We start from the raw sequence: 18,880 nt of genomic DNA, 5'->3' as shown, positions 1-18,880 counted from the left end.
ACTTCATTTAGTCACCTCCTTAAAGGCCCTGTTTCCATAATCGTTTTGTTTGAAATACAAACTAGGGAACAACAAAATGAAGACTTTATCATTCTGCTATTTAGATATGATGATTTCTTTTAAGGAGTTCTGATTATTCTCAAAGAGGGGGCAGTAGCTCCAATTTTGCCCCTGTGCAGCTGCTCTGTCCTAACTTAGTGTCTTTGGGCAAATGAAATACGAGGGGCTAGTCCTAAACCAGGATCTCCAATTTGTGTCCAGCAACTCATGTCACTCTGGAGAAATAATTTCCTATTTTTCCACTGGACTTATTTTCAAACCTCTGACACACCAGGATGTTCTATGACACTATGTAACACAATCCCTATTTGAGCAAACTCAACATATCACATTGACAACATAACAATAAATTTACTGCCCACAAATAATGACATGATAATTAGACAGTTGCAACTTAGCCGAATGTTTTGATTTGTAAAGATATAATTTAATATATATTAATTAGGCAAGCAGTTTGCCACTGAGCCATATTCACAGCCCTAATGTGTCTGAATTTTCAGTTTTATTACTTGAGAACCAGTTTTAAGAGTCAACTTTTTGGGGGCCCTTTAAAGCCATTCAAACTTTAAGCACAGTATGATTGTGAACAAAGTGCCTGGGAGGACAGTCGGGAGCCCCAGCAAGCTGGCAGGGCATTGTCAAGATCATGAGGCCCTTTGCTTGGCCTGATCTGTGCTGGTGCAAACATATATAATGGAGCTGATACTGCATTGCAGATTACATTAAAACTGATGGGATGCAGAAAGAATGAAAACAACAGGAGAACTGATTTACCTGAAATTGTTGCATCTGCTACACACAATCCCTTCAGAATTAGTTTTTTGTCCCAAACTGATAAGACTGAGACATTCCCATGTACCACAAGGTGGCTAATCTATTTGTTTTATTCTTCTAAAGTATCAAAACAGAATATGTTTTGTAAATCAGCATATTTGGCAGGGATGTCTCAAAGCCCAAACAAAACATACTTTATCACTTTCTACTACCTAAAATGTGCTCATTCTTGAATTGAAGGCTTTGCACTTGATTAGAGTTATAATACTTTGGAGAAAAGTAAAGCCCAGTAGGAGTTATTTACACCTTTGTTCCTTGGATGATTGGATACATTTCTTTTCCTCTCTGTTTCTTTTTAAATCCCGTCTCTATAGAGACTGTAAGACATTGCCAGTGCTGAGTGTATTGCAAGCTGTCACGCCAGGGTATTGGGAAACATTTTTAATTAGCAATAATCGCGCCTACGATAAACCTCATTGGCTATGAGACCACAACTAAGAGCAGATTTTATTGGGAAGATGTGTTGCCATGGTCCAGGGGAGCAGAGGAAGGTGATCCACGAGGCAGGAGCCTGGCTAGAGAAAGCTATGGAAAGGTGCGTAGAGAGGCACCACAGACAACCACAATTCCCCAGACACGCCGCAGGCTTGCTCACATTTAATGACTTACAAAACATGAAAGATGAAAGGGTGAAGAGAAATATGGATTAGGGGCAATAGAGTAATGAAACAACACAAAAAGAAAAACAGAACCAGAAGCAAAGGAGAGATGAAAGAACCCATTAGAAGAGAGCAGAGACAATAACTGGAAAGAAAGCAAAAACATAAAATTTATGAATCTATAAATATATATTTATATTATATATAAATAGAGAGATAAAGATATCATATGTGAATACATGCACATGTATATGGATTAGGGACAACACACAATGTGTGTGTGTGTGTGTGTGTGTGTGAGAGAGAGAGAGAGACAGAGAGAGATAGAGAGAGAGAGAAAGATAGATACAGAGACAGAGACAGAGAAAGAATGCTGAAGGAAAAGAGAATCATCTGACCATGTTGGTATTTTACAAATTTCCCAGCTGAATTATTGCCTGATTTTTCCTGAAATGGGCTCTCATATTTCTTTATTTTAAACATTAATGCAGAAATCTATCCCTAGTAAGAACTTCCTACCACCATTCCTCTTCCTTCTCTTCTTTTCCTTCCCCTTCTCTTTTCCCTCTCCCCCGCCCCACCCCTCTTTCTTCTTCATCTTCTTTTGGTTTTCTGAGATAAGACCTTACTCTGAAGCTTAGACTGGTCTTAAATTCATGGTAACCTTCCTGCTTCGCCTGCTTACTTCCTGGACTACAGGCCTTCTTTATGACTTGTGGCCATCCTTCCTGTCTTAACAGACTTCTCTCAGGAAGGGACACAGATGGTGGGGCAGCACCGTAGAGCACTAACCTCGAGCTGGCCACATGAGCACTTTCACTACACCATCTCGTTTATTCTGCATGCCTGTGCTGTGTGGTGTTGTTTCCACTATACCTCAGTGAGATTTTCCTGTGGTTATGCAGCCAACAATGCTTGGAGCTGCACACTTCCCTTTAACTAAAATATGATTCCCAGCCTAATGAAAGAATTCTGATGACCATTTCAAAGGTGTGTTGTCTCAGTGCCTCAGCTGCAGAAACGACCTCCTCTGCACAGTCCCTATGCCTGCCTCTGCCTTACGAAAGGGGCTGTATTTCAGATTGGCCTCCTAGGATTCCATTATCTCTTTAGCTTATGCTAGAATAAGAAGAACCATTTACCTAAATCCAAGTGTAAGCTGCGCTGCCAGTTTTTACTTTTGATTGGACTCAAAGTGAGCTCTTTTTCAAGAAAAAGCAAGCCACATAAACAATATATTATTATTGATATTGGATCAAAGGAGGACTCCTCTTATGCCTTCCTTCAACTTGGTTTTCTACCATTATTATCATAGAATCTCAGTGGTGCTTTTGTTTTTCTTTTTCGGGTTTTTTTTTTTTTTTGTCCAAAATTGAGTGTGGAGGGAGTCAGATTACCCTATGAACTAATTTTTCTTGATTAATATTAGAGAAGTGTGTTGCTGAGTTTGAAGGTAACTTGATGAGACTCCTTCTTGGTACTTCTGTAATGCTACAGAATGCCCCATCTAGTTTCTGAAGAAAATGAAGTTCTGACAAGCCGTATGAAGACCGGCATCACGTTCACTCTCTGCAGGAGTATGAGGGGCTGGTCTCACAGACACTGGCGGTGTGCCATGATCTTATACAGCCCACAACCAGCAGCAATCATTCTCTCTGGCCTGGATATTGCCATGGTGGGAAACATTAGTATTGTTTACAAACACTCTGGTTCTCCCCTTTCAAGGCACATAACAGAACTATACTTCCTCACTGCTTCTCCAAAGTTAGGCATAGCTATGTAAATTGTTTGGATGGGTAAGATATGAGCGGAGGTGAGATACGTCAGTGTCGGTTGTAATATTCTTTCCTACCTTGGAAAAACACAGAAGTTCATTCCAATGGCTCACTCTAACAGTCTGGTTTCTGAAGGACCAAAAGTGATCAGAGACACATGCTGTCCATATGGAAGAACATGAACAAGAAAATGTTTCTGGTGTTAGAAACAACCAGCAATTGTTTCTCAAATTCTGAAGCATAGCCAGCCTATGCTGGCACATAAATTAGTATCAAGGGAAAGGTGTCCTCAAGCAAAGTCTACAAATTTGATATTGACTTGGTGGCAGTGACACGGAAGCAGTGACATAGAAGCTACTCATGGAAATCAATGTCTCAAAAATCATGTGAGTTGGTGAAATATTTAGCAAAACTGGCACCAGTGACAACGTAGAAGTCCTAAAGTGTTCACAGCACTAAGGAAGCAGTTAGAAAACACAATGCTGTTTGATCGTTGACTATTCTTGTCTGGTCTGTCAAAGAATACAAAAATTTTGAGCCTCTAAATGTATCAGGAAGTATGAAGCAGAAATAAAAATAGATTCCAGAAAGTAGGAACTTGGAAAAGCTGGAAAAACTAAGATGAGTTTTTACATTTCAAAAAGGAGTAAAAAAATATAGTAAAAGGGGCTGGCAAGATGGTTCAACTGGTGCATGACGCACAGGCCTGCAGCTTGAGCTTGAGACAACAAGCACCACAGAGTTGTCCTTGTACCTCTATACATGAGTGATATACACCAAATCCAAAAGAGGAAAACTTGGCCTTGTAATCAAGATCAAATTAAAGTTATGAGTACAACCAACTACAAAAGCTTCTGAATGGATCTCAGAGTAAGACTGCAGCAAAGATCATAGCATCTAGCAAATGTCTAAATATAGAAAGATTAACTCAATAAAAACAAGGGCTATTGCTCTCCTACTAAAGTCTGACAGGCACAGAAACAAGAAAACAAAGAAATAAAGAAAAACCTGGCCATGGGAGGAAAGAACTGCAGATGCAGTAGCTGCAGCTCAGTGAAGTTAAAGCGCGTGTTTGTTTGTGCTGTGTGTGTCCACACCAGTGAGTGCCAGCACACCTGTGCTTGGCCCTTTCGTGGCAGTCAGAGGATAGCCTCAGGGGTCAGTTATCCACAAAAAGGGACAGGAGATAGATGGAAAATGGACCAAAAGTCTATAACATGCATGCATTTACTATCTCAAGAGAGGAGGAAACTTTTAAAATAAGTAGTGACATAATTTTCCAAAAGTGGTGCATCAAATTATGTCCCACCCGCGACCTCGCCAGCAAGAAAACACTCGGGGACATACAAATCCTTGCGGCAGCCAAAACTTTTATTAAATCTTAAGGAGAGCCCCTCGCGCCCGCATGGCGCGGCTTATATACACCCTAGCGCGGCGCATCCACACCTGATTGGTCGCTTACCCATGATCTCATTAGGCAAAGTGGGCAAAGACCTGGCACGAAGGCACTCTTGCACATGCGCACACAGTTAACTTCCTGAAAGGAAGTCGGCTGGCGCGGCAGAGGCCAGCGCCATCTTGTAATGGCGGAAGCTATCCTGGCCTTCCACGTGGGGCGCAGTGGAAGCCAGCGCCATCTTGTGGTGGCAGCGGCCCTCTACAAAACTACACATTGCACAAACACTGCAAATGATAGATAAGATATATTTAATGACAACCACACCTGGAAACTTCTTTTAGTTTTGAAAATCAAAAGAAAGATAAAATCTTCAAAATGGATAAGAACAAAACAGCCCATCTTCTATCTGATTACTACTTTAGTAGAACTGACAGTTGATAATAGGACCCACGAAAGGTACACAATGATTAAATCAAACTTTTAAACCATGGAAGAAAGGCTCTGTGGCTAAGTATTGGAATGAGAAGCCTATAACATTTTCTAATTGGGAATGACATGCCAGGTGCCATGGACTTATTTGAAAAAAAGGGAGAAATAAAATTCTGAAGTAAAAACCACTGATTTGAAGTGACTTGCTATACTCATGTTAATAATAAAAGAGCCCTAGAATTGTCAAGCAAAAATATGTGAGCCATAGATATCATTCACATTTGCCTTCCTAATTTTTAAATATGAAAAAGTAGGCAAGGCGATATATTAACTTTAGGATATACACTATAAATCCAATATATTAAAATATTTTATCTCAACATAATCAGCACAAAACTATTGAGATGTTTACATGTTGGCACGAAACACTTTTTAAATTTATTTAACTTTTTATTAAAAGACTTTATGCAATATATTTTAACCATGGTTTTTCCTTCCCAGTTCCGCACCACAACCTTCCTACCCACCCAACTTTGTTTTCCTTTTTCTTTTCTTTCTCTTTAAAAGGTAGAAAAACAAAAAATATATAAACATACTAAAAAACAAGCAAATACCAAAACCCCCACAAAAATGAAAATCAAAATAGACAAGCAGACAACTGATAAGACAGCCAGGCATGGTGGTGCATGCCTTTAATCCCAGAGCTCAGGAGGCAGAGGCAGGCAGATCTCTGTGAGTTCTAGGCCAGCCTGGTCTACAGAGTCCAGGACAGCCAAGGCTATTACACAGAGAAACCCTGTCTAGAACAAAACAGCAAATGAACAAAAGACTGATAAGACAAAAATGCCTAAACAAAGCAGAATAAGGTAAAAAAGTGTATAAGACAATTGAGTCCATTTTCTATTGACCAACTAGTCCTGGGACTGGGACCAGCACCAAGATGTGGTTAATATACCAGTGCCATTCCTTTGGAAAATTTTCTTTGGCAGCTGCTATCAACTGCAGATACTTTCTTAGTTAGCATGGGAATCCATGGCCACTCCCCATTCCTGGTATTGGGCCCCTGTCTGGCATGAACCTGTGCAGGCCTAAGGCCTGTCAGTTCATATGTGCATCACTCCAGCTGTGTGCTTAACTGGTGTCATCCATCACCTCTGACTCTTGTGATCATTCCCCCATCCTCTTCCACATAGCACCCTGAGACATGAGGAGAGGGCTTCAGTGAAGACACATTTAGGATTGACTGGCTCCAAAGTCTGTCACTCTGCACACTGTCCATTTGTGGGTCTCTGTGTGTAGTTCCCACCTACTGCAAGATGCTTCCCTGATAATGCACAGGGAGGCAGAATTCTGTGGCTGTATCAGTATGTTACCAAGAGTCATTTTACTGCTATTCTTTTAGTGGAGTAATAACAGTAGGTTTTCCTAGGCACGTGATCTATCTAGACTCAGGTTCTTGGCCATTTTAGTAGAATCAGTTCTGTTTCGTGAACTAGAATCAGAAAATGATTGATTTACTCCCATAACATTTGTGCCACTATTTGACCAGTATATTTTGTGGATAGGTCACTGCTATAGTTCACAGGGATTGGAGCACAGAGAGATTTCTTCTCTCCTCCAGCAGCATGTAGTGGAAGCTTCAGCTAGGGTAAAGCTTCTAGTTAGGTACCATCTTGACTTCTCCATGTTTGATGACATATGTAAGTGTTATCTTCAGCAATAAGGCCTCACTGTCAGGTTGTGGACAGTAAACAAATAGTCTTGGTAGTAGCCTGTGATGTTTGGAAGTCTCCATGGGCTTCCTTTGGCCAATGTAACCCATCCCTGGCACTGGAGGTTTTACTTGGTAGCATAAGAGTTTAGTTGGCCAGACACTATTGCAGATGCCAAGAGGTGCATGCTGACAGGAGCCTGATATAGCTGTCTCCTGAGAAGCTCTGTGAGAGCCTGACAAATACAGAGGCAGATACTTGCAGCCAAACACTGGACTGAGAACAGGGTCCCCAATGGAGGAGTTAGAGAAAGGACTGAAGGAGCTGTTTGCAACCCATAGGAAGAACAACAATATCAACCAAGCAGACTGCCCAGAGCTCTCAGGGACCAAACCACCAACCAAAGAGTACACATAGAGTGACCAATGGCTCCAGCCGCATTTGTAGCAGAGGATGGCATTGGCTGGCATCAATGGGAGGAGAAGCTCTTGGTCCAGTGAAGGTTTGATACCCCAGTGTAGGGGAATGCCAGGATGGGGAGGCAGGAGGTGGTGGGTGGGTGGGTGGGGGAGCACCCTCATAGAAGCAGAATGAGGGGTGATGGGATAGGGGGTTTCAGGAGGGGAAACCAGAAAAGGGGATAACATTCGAAATGTAAATAAAAGAAAATTTAAAAAAAAAGAAAAAGAGTTCAGTTGGAGCATTGTCTTTACCTATGTGTGACTCCATTTAGGTTCTTCTTATGTACATATATATTTTAGGAAGCTTCTACAGTCGTAGGTTTTCATATGGTTTTTCAAATGGCCTTTAGTGTTAATTGACCCTCCTCATAGTCCTTTCTTTGCCTTTCTCTTCTATCCCTCACCCTGTTAATTCTTCTGTTCTAGTCTCCCTACTGTTCCCCTATAACTACATATTCTATTTCTCTTTCCTTAGTAGATCCTTCCCTTGCCCCTTACCATATAACAGATATAGAGATTATAGCATGCCTATCTAATCAGAGGCTTAGAGGATAACATCTGCATCTATGACAATACATAATGTATTTGTGTTTTGAAATCTGGGTTATCTTAGTCGGGATATTTTTCTAACTTCATCTATTTACTTGTGAATTTCATAATTTCATTTTTATTAACATCTGACTAATATCCCATTGTGTAAATGTACTATATTTTATAATGCATTCATTAGTTGATGAACATCTAAGGTGTTTTTCAATTTCTGGCTACTATGAACATAACAGCAATAAACATGAGCAAGTTTCTCTTTGGTAGGATGTAGAATTATTTGAGCAAATGCTCAAGAATCTGTATCTGAAAGTAGACAAATTCCCAACATCCTAAGGAACTATATCACACTGATTTCTGCACAAGTTGCTGTACAAGTTTGCACTCCCACTAGGAATGAATAATTGTTCCCTCTTCCCTGTTTCCATCAGCATATATTATCATTTGGTTTACTGACTTTGGTATAAGAGGAAATCTCAAAGTAGCTTCAATTTGCATTTCCCTGGTGACTAAGGATGTTGAGCATTTCTTTACATGTTTCTCAGTCATTTGTGTTTCCCCTTTTGAGAACCTTTACTTAGTTCTGAACCCCATTTTTATATTGTGTTATTTGTTTCTTTTAGTTCAGGTTTTTAAAAAATTCTTTACATTTTAGATAATAAGCCTCTATCAGATATATGATTGTAAATGAATTATTCTTAATATAAATGTAAAGTGTATTCATCCCATGTTTGTATTTCTTTATGACAGTCCTCAATAACCACACACAGAAACATTAAGATTTATTTAAAACTGCACCTCAATAGCTGAGCAGTTAAATGATTTATGTGAAATTTCTATGCTAATCTGGCTACCTCCCAGCCCCATCCCATGATACTTGCATGTTATTATTGATCTGGTTCTTTGGACCCCTTCTTCACAGCTCCAATTCTTCCATCCTCCTTGCTGATCTGAATCTCCCTCTCTCCTCCTTTCCTTCCTTTGGTTGGTGTGTGTCCCTCCCTATTCTCTATTCTGCCCAGCCACTGGGTGATCAGTATTTATTGACAAGGTCGAGAATAAATGATAAGAATTATTTACATAAACTTGAGACAGGAAATGCACTACAGTACCATGTCTAGACTGAAATAAGCTATGAGGTCAGAGAAATCGTTTGAGTAACATAAGGGTAATCTTTACACAGTGTATAAAAACATTATGCCTACATATGATAAGATCTTTTTCCATTCTCTAGGCTGCAAATGAACTTGTCCTTTGTCATACAGAAAACTTTCAGCTTGATGAGGTCCCATTTATTAATTGTTGGTCTTACAACCAACCTGTTCTATCCATGTCATGTTCAGAAAGTATCTTCCTTTGCTGATGAATTTAACCTTATTCCCCACTGTCTCTTTTACCACATTCAGGGAATATGGTCTTATGTTGAGGTCTTTGGTCCATTTGGAGTTGAGTTTTGTGCAGGATGATAAATATTTGCATTCTTCTACATGCAGTCATAAGCCAGAACCATTTGTTGAAGATGCTGTCTTTTCTTTAGTGTATATTTTTTTTTAATTAGTCTTGCTCGTTGACTTGTGATCTGGGTCTTGAATTCTGGTCCATCGATGAACATGTGTGTTTAATATCAGTAACAATGCTGGGTTTTTTTTTTTGAAACCAGAACATTTATTTTATGACTGATTGAAATCCTCAAGATGAACTGGATGCTGCAACAGCTGCCCTCTTGGGTTTAGGTGTTGTTCTTTCACGGAATCCATGTCTGTATCTTCGGTAGACAATCTGTAGGTGCCTCATCTGACCAGACCCGGTAGTGTTTCTTCTCTTAGCCTTGGCACACGAGTTATACTTTCTCTTCTGCTTGGCAGGGTAGCCACATTTGCTACAGGTCAACTTCTGAAGGTGGTAGACCTTAGAGCCACAGTGGCGGCACAGCGTGTGCGTCTTATTGCAACGCTTTCCAAAGGATGATGTTCCTTTCATCATCTTGCTTCTACCTGCGAGGCCAAAGAGACCGGAAGAGAGCTCTGTTTTTATTATTGAAGCTATGGTACAACTTGAGATCTGGAATGGTGATACCTCCAGCTGTTCGTTTATTATTCAGAACTGTTTTTAGCTTTTATGGCATTTTGTATTTATATATGAATATAAAATGTATTCCTTCAATCTCTGTAAAGAATTGTATTGAAAATTGTATGGGAATTGTGTTGAATTTATAGATTGCTTTTGGTAGGATGGCTATTTTTCCACTGTATTAATTGTATAGCCATGATGATGGCAGATCTTGTCATCTTCTGCTCTTTCAATTTCTTTAGCATCTTAAATATTTTATTATACAAGACTTTCATTTGCTTGATTAGAGCTGTCCCCAAGGTTTGTTTTTGTTGTTTTGGTGGGACTATTTTGAAAGATACTGTTTCCCTGATTTCTTTCTCAGTCTGTCATCTGTATATTGAAGGCTACTGACTTTTGTGTGTTAATTTTGTATCTTGCTACTTTGCTGAAAGTCTTTATCAGATGTAGATGTTTTCTGGTGGAGTTTTTAGGATCTTTTATGTATAAAAATCGTTTCACCTGCAAATTAAGATACTTTGACTTCTTCCTTTCCTATTGGTATCCCCGTGAGGTCCTTCAGCTGTCTTATTATTCTAGCTAAGCCCTCAGTACTACATTGAGTAGGTATGGAGAGAGGGAATATCCTTCCTTGTCTTGCTCTTATAGTGAAAATACTTCAAGTTTCTCCCTGTTTAAGTTGATGTTGGCTATGGGCTTACTATGAATTGTCCTTATTGAGGTATGTCCCTTGTTTATAATAAAGAGATGTTGGACTTTTGTCAGATTTTTTCTGAATCTAATGAGATAATTATATGGTTTTCATCTTTCAGTCTGTTTATGTCATGAACCATTTTTATTGATTTATAAATGTTGAGCTATTCCTGCATCTCTGGAATGAAGCCAGCTTCATCATGGTGAGCAATTTTTTTAGGTGTTCTTGAATTGAATTTGAAAGTATTTTATTGAAAATTTTTGCATCCATATTCATAAGCAATATTGACATATAATTTTCTTTTAATGTTGGGTCTTTGTATAGTTTTGGTATCAGGATAATAATGGTCTCATAAGAAGATTAGGAAAGGTGCCTTCAGTTTATATTTTGTGAAATAATTTGAGGCGTATTGGCATTAATTCTTTGGGAGAATGCTGCAATAAAGATGTCTGGCCTTAGTTGTTTGTTTGTTTATTTTGATTGTGAAACTTTTAATTACTGCCTTCTATTTCATTTTGGAGCTATGGGTCTGTTTAAACTTATTTGATCTTGATTTAATCTTGGTATGTTATATATGTCAAGACAGTCACTGATGTAAGTTTTCCAGTTTGGTGAAGTATAGGTTTTTAACCTATGTCCTCATGATTCTCTTTATGTCCTCAGTGGCTGTAATCATGTCCCCCCTTTCATCTTTAATTTTATTAATTTATATCTTCTCTGTGCCTTTTAGTGAATTTGGGTAATGATCTATCAATTCTGTTGATTTTCTCAAAGAAGCAACTACTTGTTTCATTGATTCTTTGTATTGCTTGGTTGGTTGGTTGCATTTCATTGATTTTAGCCCTGAGTTTAATTATTTCTTGAAGTCTATGCTTTTGAGATATTTTTTCTTCTTTTTGTTCTAGATCTTTCAGGTGTGTCACAAAGTTACTAATATGAGATCACCCAAAACTTATTTATCTATTCATGTATTTTATGTGTTTATGTATGTGTGTATGTATGTATGTACGTACATATGTATGTATGTGTGTATGTATGCATTTGATTTTTTTTTTTGAGACGGAGTTTCTCTGTATAGCCCTGGCTGTCCTGGAATTCATTCTGGCCTCCAACTCAGATGTCTGCCTGCCGCTGCCTCCTGAGTGTTGGGATTAAAGGCTTGCAGGCACCACTACCACCACCATCCAGCTCTCTAAAAATTTTTTGGTATAGGAATTTAGTGCTATGAATTCATAGAGCTGCATTCATTGTGTCCCATAGGTTTGAGTATGTTGTGTTTTCATTTTCATTCAATTCTAAAGTTTTTAATATCCTTCTTGATTTCTACTTGACACATTTTTCACTCAATAGTGAGTTGTTCAGTTTCTATAAGTTTGTATACTTTCTTTCTTTTGTTGTTGCTATCTAGTTTTAATCCATGATGATCAGATGGGATAGTGTTATTTCAATTTTCTTATATCTGTTGAGACTTGCTTTGTGTGCAAGTATGTGTTTAATTTTGGAGAATGTTCCAGGAGCAGCTAAGAAAAAAAGTATATATATTTTGTGCTTCAGTGGAAACTTCTGTAAATGTTGGCTAGGGCTATTTATGATGTTACTGAGCTCCAGCGTTTCTGTTTAGTTTTTGTCTGAATGAAATGTCTATTGGCAAGAGTTGGATACTGAAATCACCCACTATCACTGTGTGAGGATCAATATGTGTTTTCAGTTACAATAATGTTTCTTTTATGAACTTGAATGCCCTTGTGTTTGGGGCATAAATGTTTAGAATTGCAAAATCCTTTTGGTGGACTTTTCCTGTGATGAGTATGCAGTATCCTTCCCTATCTTTTCTGATTGGATCTGGTTTGAAGTCTACTTTATCAGATATTAAAATGGCTACAACTGCTTGCTTCTTGGACCTATTTTCTTGGAATACTTTATTCATTCCTTTATCACGAGGTGCTGTCTATCCTTGATGGTGAAGTATTTCTTGAATTCAGCAGAAAGATCCCTTTTTCCAGTCCAATATGTTAATTTGTATCTGTCTTAGTTTGGGTTTCCATTGATGTAAAGAGACAGCTTGATGAAGGCAATTCTTATAAGGGACAACATTTAATGGGGCTGGCTTATGGTTTCACAGGTTCAGTCCGTTATCATCATGGCAGGAAGCATGTAACATCTAAGCAGACATGGTACTAGAGAAGGAGCTGAGAGTTCCGCATCTTACTCTGACTATCCCCTGCAAGAGGCAAAGACTGAACACTGGGACCCCTCTAAGCCTACATCCATGATGATATACTTCCTCTAACAAGGACACCTACACCTCCTAATACTAGCAATTCCCACAGGCCAGGAATATTCAAACCTCCACAGTGTCCTTTTATTGGAGGAATTAAGACCATTGATATGGAGAGTTTTCAGTAAGCAATTTTTATTTATTCCTGTCATTTTACTTTTCCTCCCGTTTTTGATTTACTGTTCTAAGATTATATTTTATTCCTTGTGTCTTCTTGGGTGTGGTTACCTCTTTAGACTGAAGGTTTCCTTCTAGTGCCTTCTGTGAGCTGGACTGGTAGATAAAAACTGCTTAAATTTGGTTTTATTATGTGTATTTAATGTTTTTCTTTATTTATTGATTATAATTGATAGTTTGCTGGGAATCATAGTATGGGCTGACATGTATGGTCTCTCAGAATTTGTAGAAGGCCTCTGGCTTTCAGTCTCCATTGAGAATCCATGTGTTATCTAATGGGTCTGCCTTTATATGTGACTTGGTCTTTTTTCTCTGCAGCTTTTAATATCCTTCCTTTGTTCTATACATGTAGTGTTTTGATTATTATGTATTGTGGGGACTTTCTTATCTGGTCCTGTCATTTTGGTGTTCTGTATACTTCTTTTACCTTATAGGCACCTCCTTATTTAGACTAGGGAAATTTTCTATGTATTTTAAAAAATATTTTCCATGTCTTGGCTTTCTTTTCTTTCTTTATCCTTATTATTCATGGTGTTCTTTTCATAGTGTCCCATATTTCCTGAACATTTTGTGCCTGGACTATTTTTTAGGTTTAACCTTTTTTTTTTTTACAGAGCTATTAAATTTTTTTAACTTACCTTCAACACTCAGGATTCTTTCTTCTCTGTCTTGTAATCTATTGGTAAGGCTTATCTCTGAGGGTTTTGTTTGATATCCTACAATTCTCATTTACAGGTTTCTTTAAGTTTGGGTTTTCTTTAGTGATTCCATTTTCCTGTTTTACTTTCAATATTTCATTTACCATTTGTATTTTCACAAACTTCATTAAAGAATTTATTCATATAAAGTTCTTGAACATATTCTTTTTTTTCTTTTTTTTTTTTTTTTTTTTTTTCGGAGCTGGGGACCAAACCCAGGACCTTGCGCTTGCTAGGCAAGCGTTCTACCACTGAGCCAAATCCCCAACCCCCCTTGAACATATTCTTAATTGCTATCTTGAAGTCTTTGTCTTGTGTTTCACAAATCTTGCATTTTTCAGGGTCTACTGCATTAGGGTTAAAGATGTATAGTGGACTCATATTGTCTTGGCTCTTTAAGTTTGTGTTTGCACTATCTTTGTATCATAAGGTATGATGTTTAAGGTGTTTCTTGGTGTCTATATCTAATCTTTGTTGGGTAGATGTTCTATTCTTTGGTTGTTGTGGCATTCTCTGGATCCCAGACAAATGTTGTGACTATGAAGTGCTTCTATGACAAACCCATAGATGACAGACAGGAATGGAGATGGGCTAGAAGAGGAGGCTGGGAGGGCTGGTACAAAAGAACTAAGCTGAGTTCTTAGCCTTACTTCTAATTATGTGTGTCTATGGCTATGTGGCTATGTAGCTCTGTGGCTAGTAATTTTGGCTATGTGTGTCTGTTTGTAGGTATGTTTTGGGGGTAGCATATATATCTGGTGCAGATGCCCTTACAGGATAAAGGGTGGCTCTTGGATCCCCTGGAGCTGGAATAATAGACAGTTGTGAGTATCTGATGTGAGTGGTGCAAACAGAACTAAGGTTTTCTGCAAGAACAGTATGTACTCTTAACCATTGAGCCATCTTTCTTTCAAGAAAAAATGACTCATTTAGTGAGTCATTTTGTATGTTGCGGTCATTAAAAGCTAAACTTCAATTTAAACTATTTGTCTTAATTACTGTACTATTGCTGTGAAGAGATGCCAAGACCAAGGCATCTTATGGGGAAAAAAACCAACAACATTTAGTTGGGCTTTGCTTGGAGTTTCAGAGGCTGAGTCCACACCATCATGGTGGAGAGCATGGCAGTGAACCAGCAAGCATAGTGGTGAGAGCAGTAGGTGAAAATTCATATCTGATCCACAAACAGGAGGCAGAGAGAGACTTATAACATACAATGGCACCAAATATACATTACCATTCCAAAGGGGAGGAAAGGGGGCATAGTGAGGAAATACTAAACCAAAGCAAGACTGAAACCCAGGAGGACAAACTCCAAATACTGTAGCTCTGTGTCTGATGTCAAAGGGATTAGATAACTCTTCGGATCTACCATTTCTTCCATTTTTGTTGACTGAAACATACTTCTCTGTTTTGGGCTGATTCTACTCCTAGTTTGCAGTTCTCCTTGCAGATACCTCATTGATCTGGCATCCTCGAAACCTTGGAATCTCCAACCCAAAGCTAGCTTCACTTTCACAACTTCATGCAATGGCACCTTGGACCTCCATTCAGAGACCCTTCTGCCACAGCACCTTGCCTCAAATATATTGCTCTTATAACTGTTTTTCAATTTTTGATGTAATAATCAGTCAAGAAGGACCTAAAAGTTGAAGTCCAACAATTCTGAGCTTAGATGATGTCTGTGAATATCCTGTCTTAAAAGGTGCAATAGATGATTCTAATGTAGGTGTTTTAAGGAACTTACTAAATAAAAGTACCACACTAGAGCATACTTTTCACTCCCTTTTCTGGGGCATCCCCTTCATATGGCACTTATGGAGGCTCTAGATTTCAATTCTTATCAGTCTTGTTACTGTGGCACACTATATTATCTTTGTTTCCTATATAAATATGCTATTTGTTTTCTTCTCACTGAAACCTTACAGGACAGACAAGGAACTGTTTTTATATTATATGAATCTCTGAAGAGATACAAGTTGGGCATGATGTAAGTATGAAGTATGTCTATAAGATGTAATAAGCTTTAAAATGTCTATATCAACCAACAAGATCGGTGTTTCTCTTGAATTTAAATCAGCATGCTTATTCATCAGAAGTCTATCTTGTTTTACTTAGAGATTCAAGTACTTCACAAAGTGCCTGTAGATGTTGGTGTCAGGTTTCTAAATATAGCTATCCACAATTATGAGGTAGGAATCTACATGTAACATGAGCTTACACACATATGCGGCTCAAGCCTTATTCACAGAGAGCCAGTTGGGAAAAGCTAGTTGTCATTTTGGTGTGCTTAGAACAGTATCCCAGTGACCTGGGCACATGCTCTTCCCAAAAGCAGGCTGGAGGCAGTTTGGGTTTGGATGCAGTCTTCTCAGAAAATGTGTGTGCTGAACAATCTTCATGGCAGAGCCAGACACCCCTATTGATGCTTCTGCATGTGGAAATGCTCTTTCTTCCCCCCTTGGAGCTAGAATGTGGCTAGAGTTTAATCTAGTGCTGTGATACCAGAAAGGAAGCCTCTATTTATAATATCCACATAAACATGCATTCTCTTCATCTGTCCTGGTATTTATATCTGACAGGGGCTGAGAAAGGAGCTGCCTTCTAATTCCCACCGATATCCTATCCCTCAGCTCCCTCCTTGCTCTGAACCCTAACCTTGAAGTTTACACTCTACAGATATGGGAGTGTGATGCTAGGGCAGAAGTAATGCAAAGGCAAAAAGGCAATTACTGTGACTAGGCAAACAAAGTGGCCAATTGGATTTGATGTTGGCAAGCTAATTTTAAAAATCAGTATTTTCCAGAGTAGGAATCTAATTAAATGGAAGACATGCAAGCTCCAGGAACAAAAGCTCAGGAACTTACAAGAGCTCAAAATCAGAACACAAAGATATGAACTCTCACTGTCCACCAGCTGGCATGAACAGTGAATTACCAAGGGCAAGGTGCCCTCAGGCTGCAACTAGATAAGCCCTCATGCACACAGGACAAGGATCCAGGTGGGTAGAAACAGTTCATCTGAGGCAACCAGCTCACTTCATTAGGAAAATGTCAACCACTAAGAGTAAACAGACAACCTGAACGTCATGGGGGGGGGGGACCTGACCATTGGTCCTGCTTGACCTACGTCCCAGCTTCAGCTGCAGAAATGGTCCCATCAGTGTACTTCCTAGGAAGTCATCGCTACTCATACATCCTACTGAAAAAGCACTGTCCATTGACGTAGACTTCAGATTCTCTGCCTTTTCTACTATGTTGTAGACCCCTTCGTTTTCTCATTCCTTACTGCAATCACAACTAGAGAATGTTAGAGGAGGGAAGGAACTTGGTCATTACTGTAGACCTGAAACAGGCTTAGAGAAGAGATGTGACTTGCCTGGGTCCCAAAGCAGATCATCTATCTATCCAGTGATCCTCACCCTAGATTTTTGTTCACTAAAGTTACAGTTAGTGGCAGCTTTGCAGAGAGAACCTAGTTATGTGATGGTTATTGGACTTTTGTGCATTAAGGTACATAATTGTTTATGTTAGTAAACATTGCTGATTTACTTTTTCTGAATATTAGACACAATTGAAGACGGCCCTGAATTCTCACTTGTGTCTGAATGAAGGGGTAGACTGACAGCTACATGAAAAGAATTGCACTAAGCTATGAATACAGGCAGTTAGGAATAGGGAATTTAGAAGTGTCCAGAAGATGAAAAGATAAACCTTCATCTTCTCCAGGGCTTTAACAGAAGCTTTTAGGAGATGGCTGGGCTTTGTTTGGTGCCCCTGAAATCATGTCGTGCCAAGTGTAGAGCACCAGTCACCCACCCTTTTAAGAAAATGGGAGACACTTCCAGAGGAGACGAGTCTACAGAGCAGACATGTGGTTTGGCTTTTGGATAACTTCACCACAACTCCACTTATTCTGAGATAGTTCTGGAAGATATAGAATTGGAGGAGAAATTCCAAGGAAGAGGAATATGAAGAAAATTCTAAAAATTTGAAAGAAGACATTTAACATAGACAAAATATCATATATTCACACACATACCTACAATTTTTAAAATAAATTTCACATATATATATGAAACAGAGAAAGAAGCTTAATGAATACAGACATTCTCAGCTGCCCAACACCAGATCTTGGTTTTGTCAATTTTGGTAGATCCCAGAAATCTGTTGCCCTAAGAACCTAGGGTCTTACATAATTCTGGTAATAAAATACAAATAGCTTTACAAAATTACTCAGTCTGGAATTGGTTTTGATCTGATTTGCTTCTTTGTAGGACCCACTATGTAACGTGACCAGGCCAGCCTGGAACTCAGAGATCTGCCTGTCTCTGCCTCCCATGTGTCAGGATTAAAGGCATGGGCCACCACTCCCAGCTTATTTATCTTCTTAAAGGAAATGTATTTTCTAATGGTTGTTCATAAGGTGTGGCCTTATCCTTGGATTTGGAGAATGTAACTCAAAAAGCCCAGAGTCACTGTTTTACTTCAAGTCATTCATTGGTAGAAAAAGGAGATAAAGACCCAGAGTTAAGTAGAGTCCAGAAAAGTAACCAGTGGCAAGACAAAGAGCAAAAAGAAAAACAACTGGACTCCAGTTTTAGGAGCCCTGAGGCTCTGGCTTTAGGGCTTGTTTTCAGGAGATGACTGTGGATGCAGTCTCCTCCCTCCAACAGCTTCATCTTTGCAGCTAACCTAAGGTGCACGTCCTTTAAGTGTTAGCTCCCTCAGGAAGTTACACCTATTAAAAATTAATCCGCTCATGCCAGACACCGCGGTACATGCCTTTAATCCCAAAACATGACAGGCAGATCTCAGTGAGTTCTAGTCCAGTCAGGGCTATGTAATGAGACTCTATATGAAATAATTAATATTAAAAACAACAACAACAGCAGCAGCCCATATGCTTAACCGGTTTTGCTTTCCTTTAAGGTCAAAAAAATAGCTAGAAAGCTCTCTGAATTTTCTCACATTAAAACACACAATAACCTACTTGTTTGACATGTTCTCTGGCCTTGGTATAAATGGTATAGAATAACAGCAGCTGCTCATGAATGGGAACATATGTCTTTGAACATGAGCTGCTCATAAGTAGCAGAAATTACTTGTTCACATGAAATAGGAAATAAAACTCAGACATGCTTGCAAA

The 18,880-nt window shown here is 39.0% G+C and overlaps 2 protein-coding genes and 1 long non-coding RNA gene across 16 annotated transcripts in view; 1 reads left to right on the top strand and 2 right to left on the bottom strand.

The window, feature by feature from the left end:
- Positions 1-18,880, bottom strand: part of LOC102547003 (uncharacterized) — a 95,198-nt gene that overhangs the window by 52,554 nt on the left and 23,764 nt on the right. The gene's annotated exons all lie outside the window — the stretch shown is intronic.
- The window catches only part of Iqch (IQ motif containing H), a 193,701-nt gene that overhangs the window by 167,743 nt on the left and 7,078 nt on the right, over positions 1-18,880 (top strand). For 9 of the 13 annotated variants that reach the window (XM_039081112.2, XM_017595563.3, XM_017595565.3 and 6 more), the window contains one exon: positions 15,661-15,722. The exons of 2 other annotated variants lie outside the window; for them this stretch is intronic. In XM_039081112.2, the coding sequence (XP_038937040.1) occupies positions 15,661-15,722 (62 nt within the window). Of the gene's footprint in view, positions 1-1,208; positions 1,430-15,660; positions 15,723-18,880 lie in introns of those variants that run through there. 2 more of the 13 variants (XR_010053948.1, XR_010053947.1) reach the window with 2 other exon arrangements.
- On the bottom strand, positions 7,352-17,822 carry LOC120093119 (60S ribosomal protein L37-like). Its single transcript, XM_063266406.1, has one exon. It carries the CDS (start codon positions 9,796-9,798, stop codon positions 9,505-9,507), a length of 294 nt encoding a protein of 97 aa, XP_063122476.1. The 5' UTR covers positions 9,799-17,822; the 3' UTR covers positions 7,352-9,504.

This window comes from Rattus norvegicus, chromosome 8 (genome assembly GCF_036323735.1).
Source record: "Rattus norvegicus strain BN/NHsdMcwi chromosome 8, GRCr8, whole genome shotgun sequence".
Classification (NCBI taxonomy): Eukaryota; Metazoa; Chordata; class Mammalia; order Rodentia; family Muridae; genus Rattus; species Rattus norvegicus.
Note: the sequence above shows the minus strand (reverse complement) of the source record. Positions and strands in the feature narration are given on the sequence as shown.

Bases quoted from the DNA above. Each gene is read 5' to 3' on its own strand.
- LOC120093119 (XM_063266406.1), bottom strand. From the start codon at position 9,798: ATGATGAAAGGAACATCATCCTTTGGAAAGCGTTGCAATAAGACGCAC.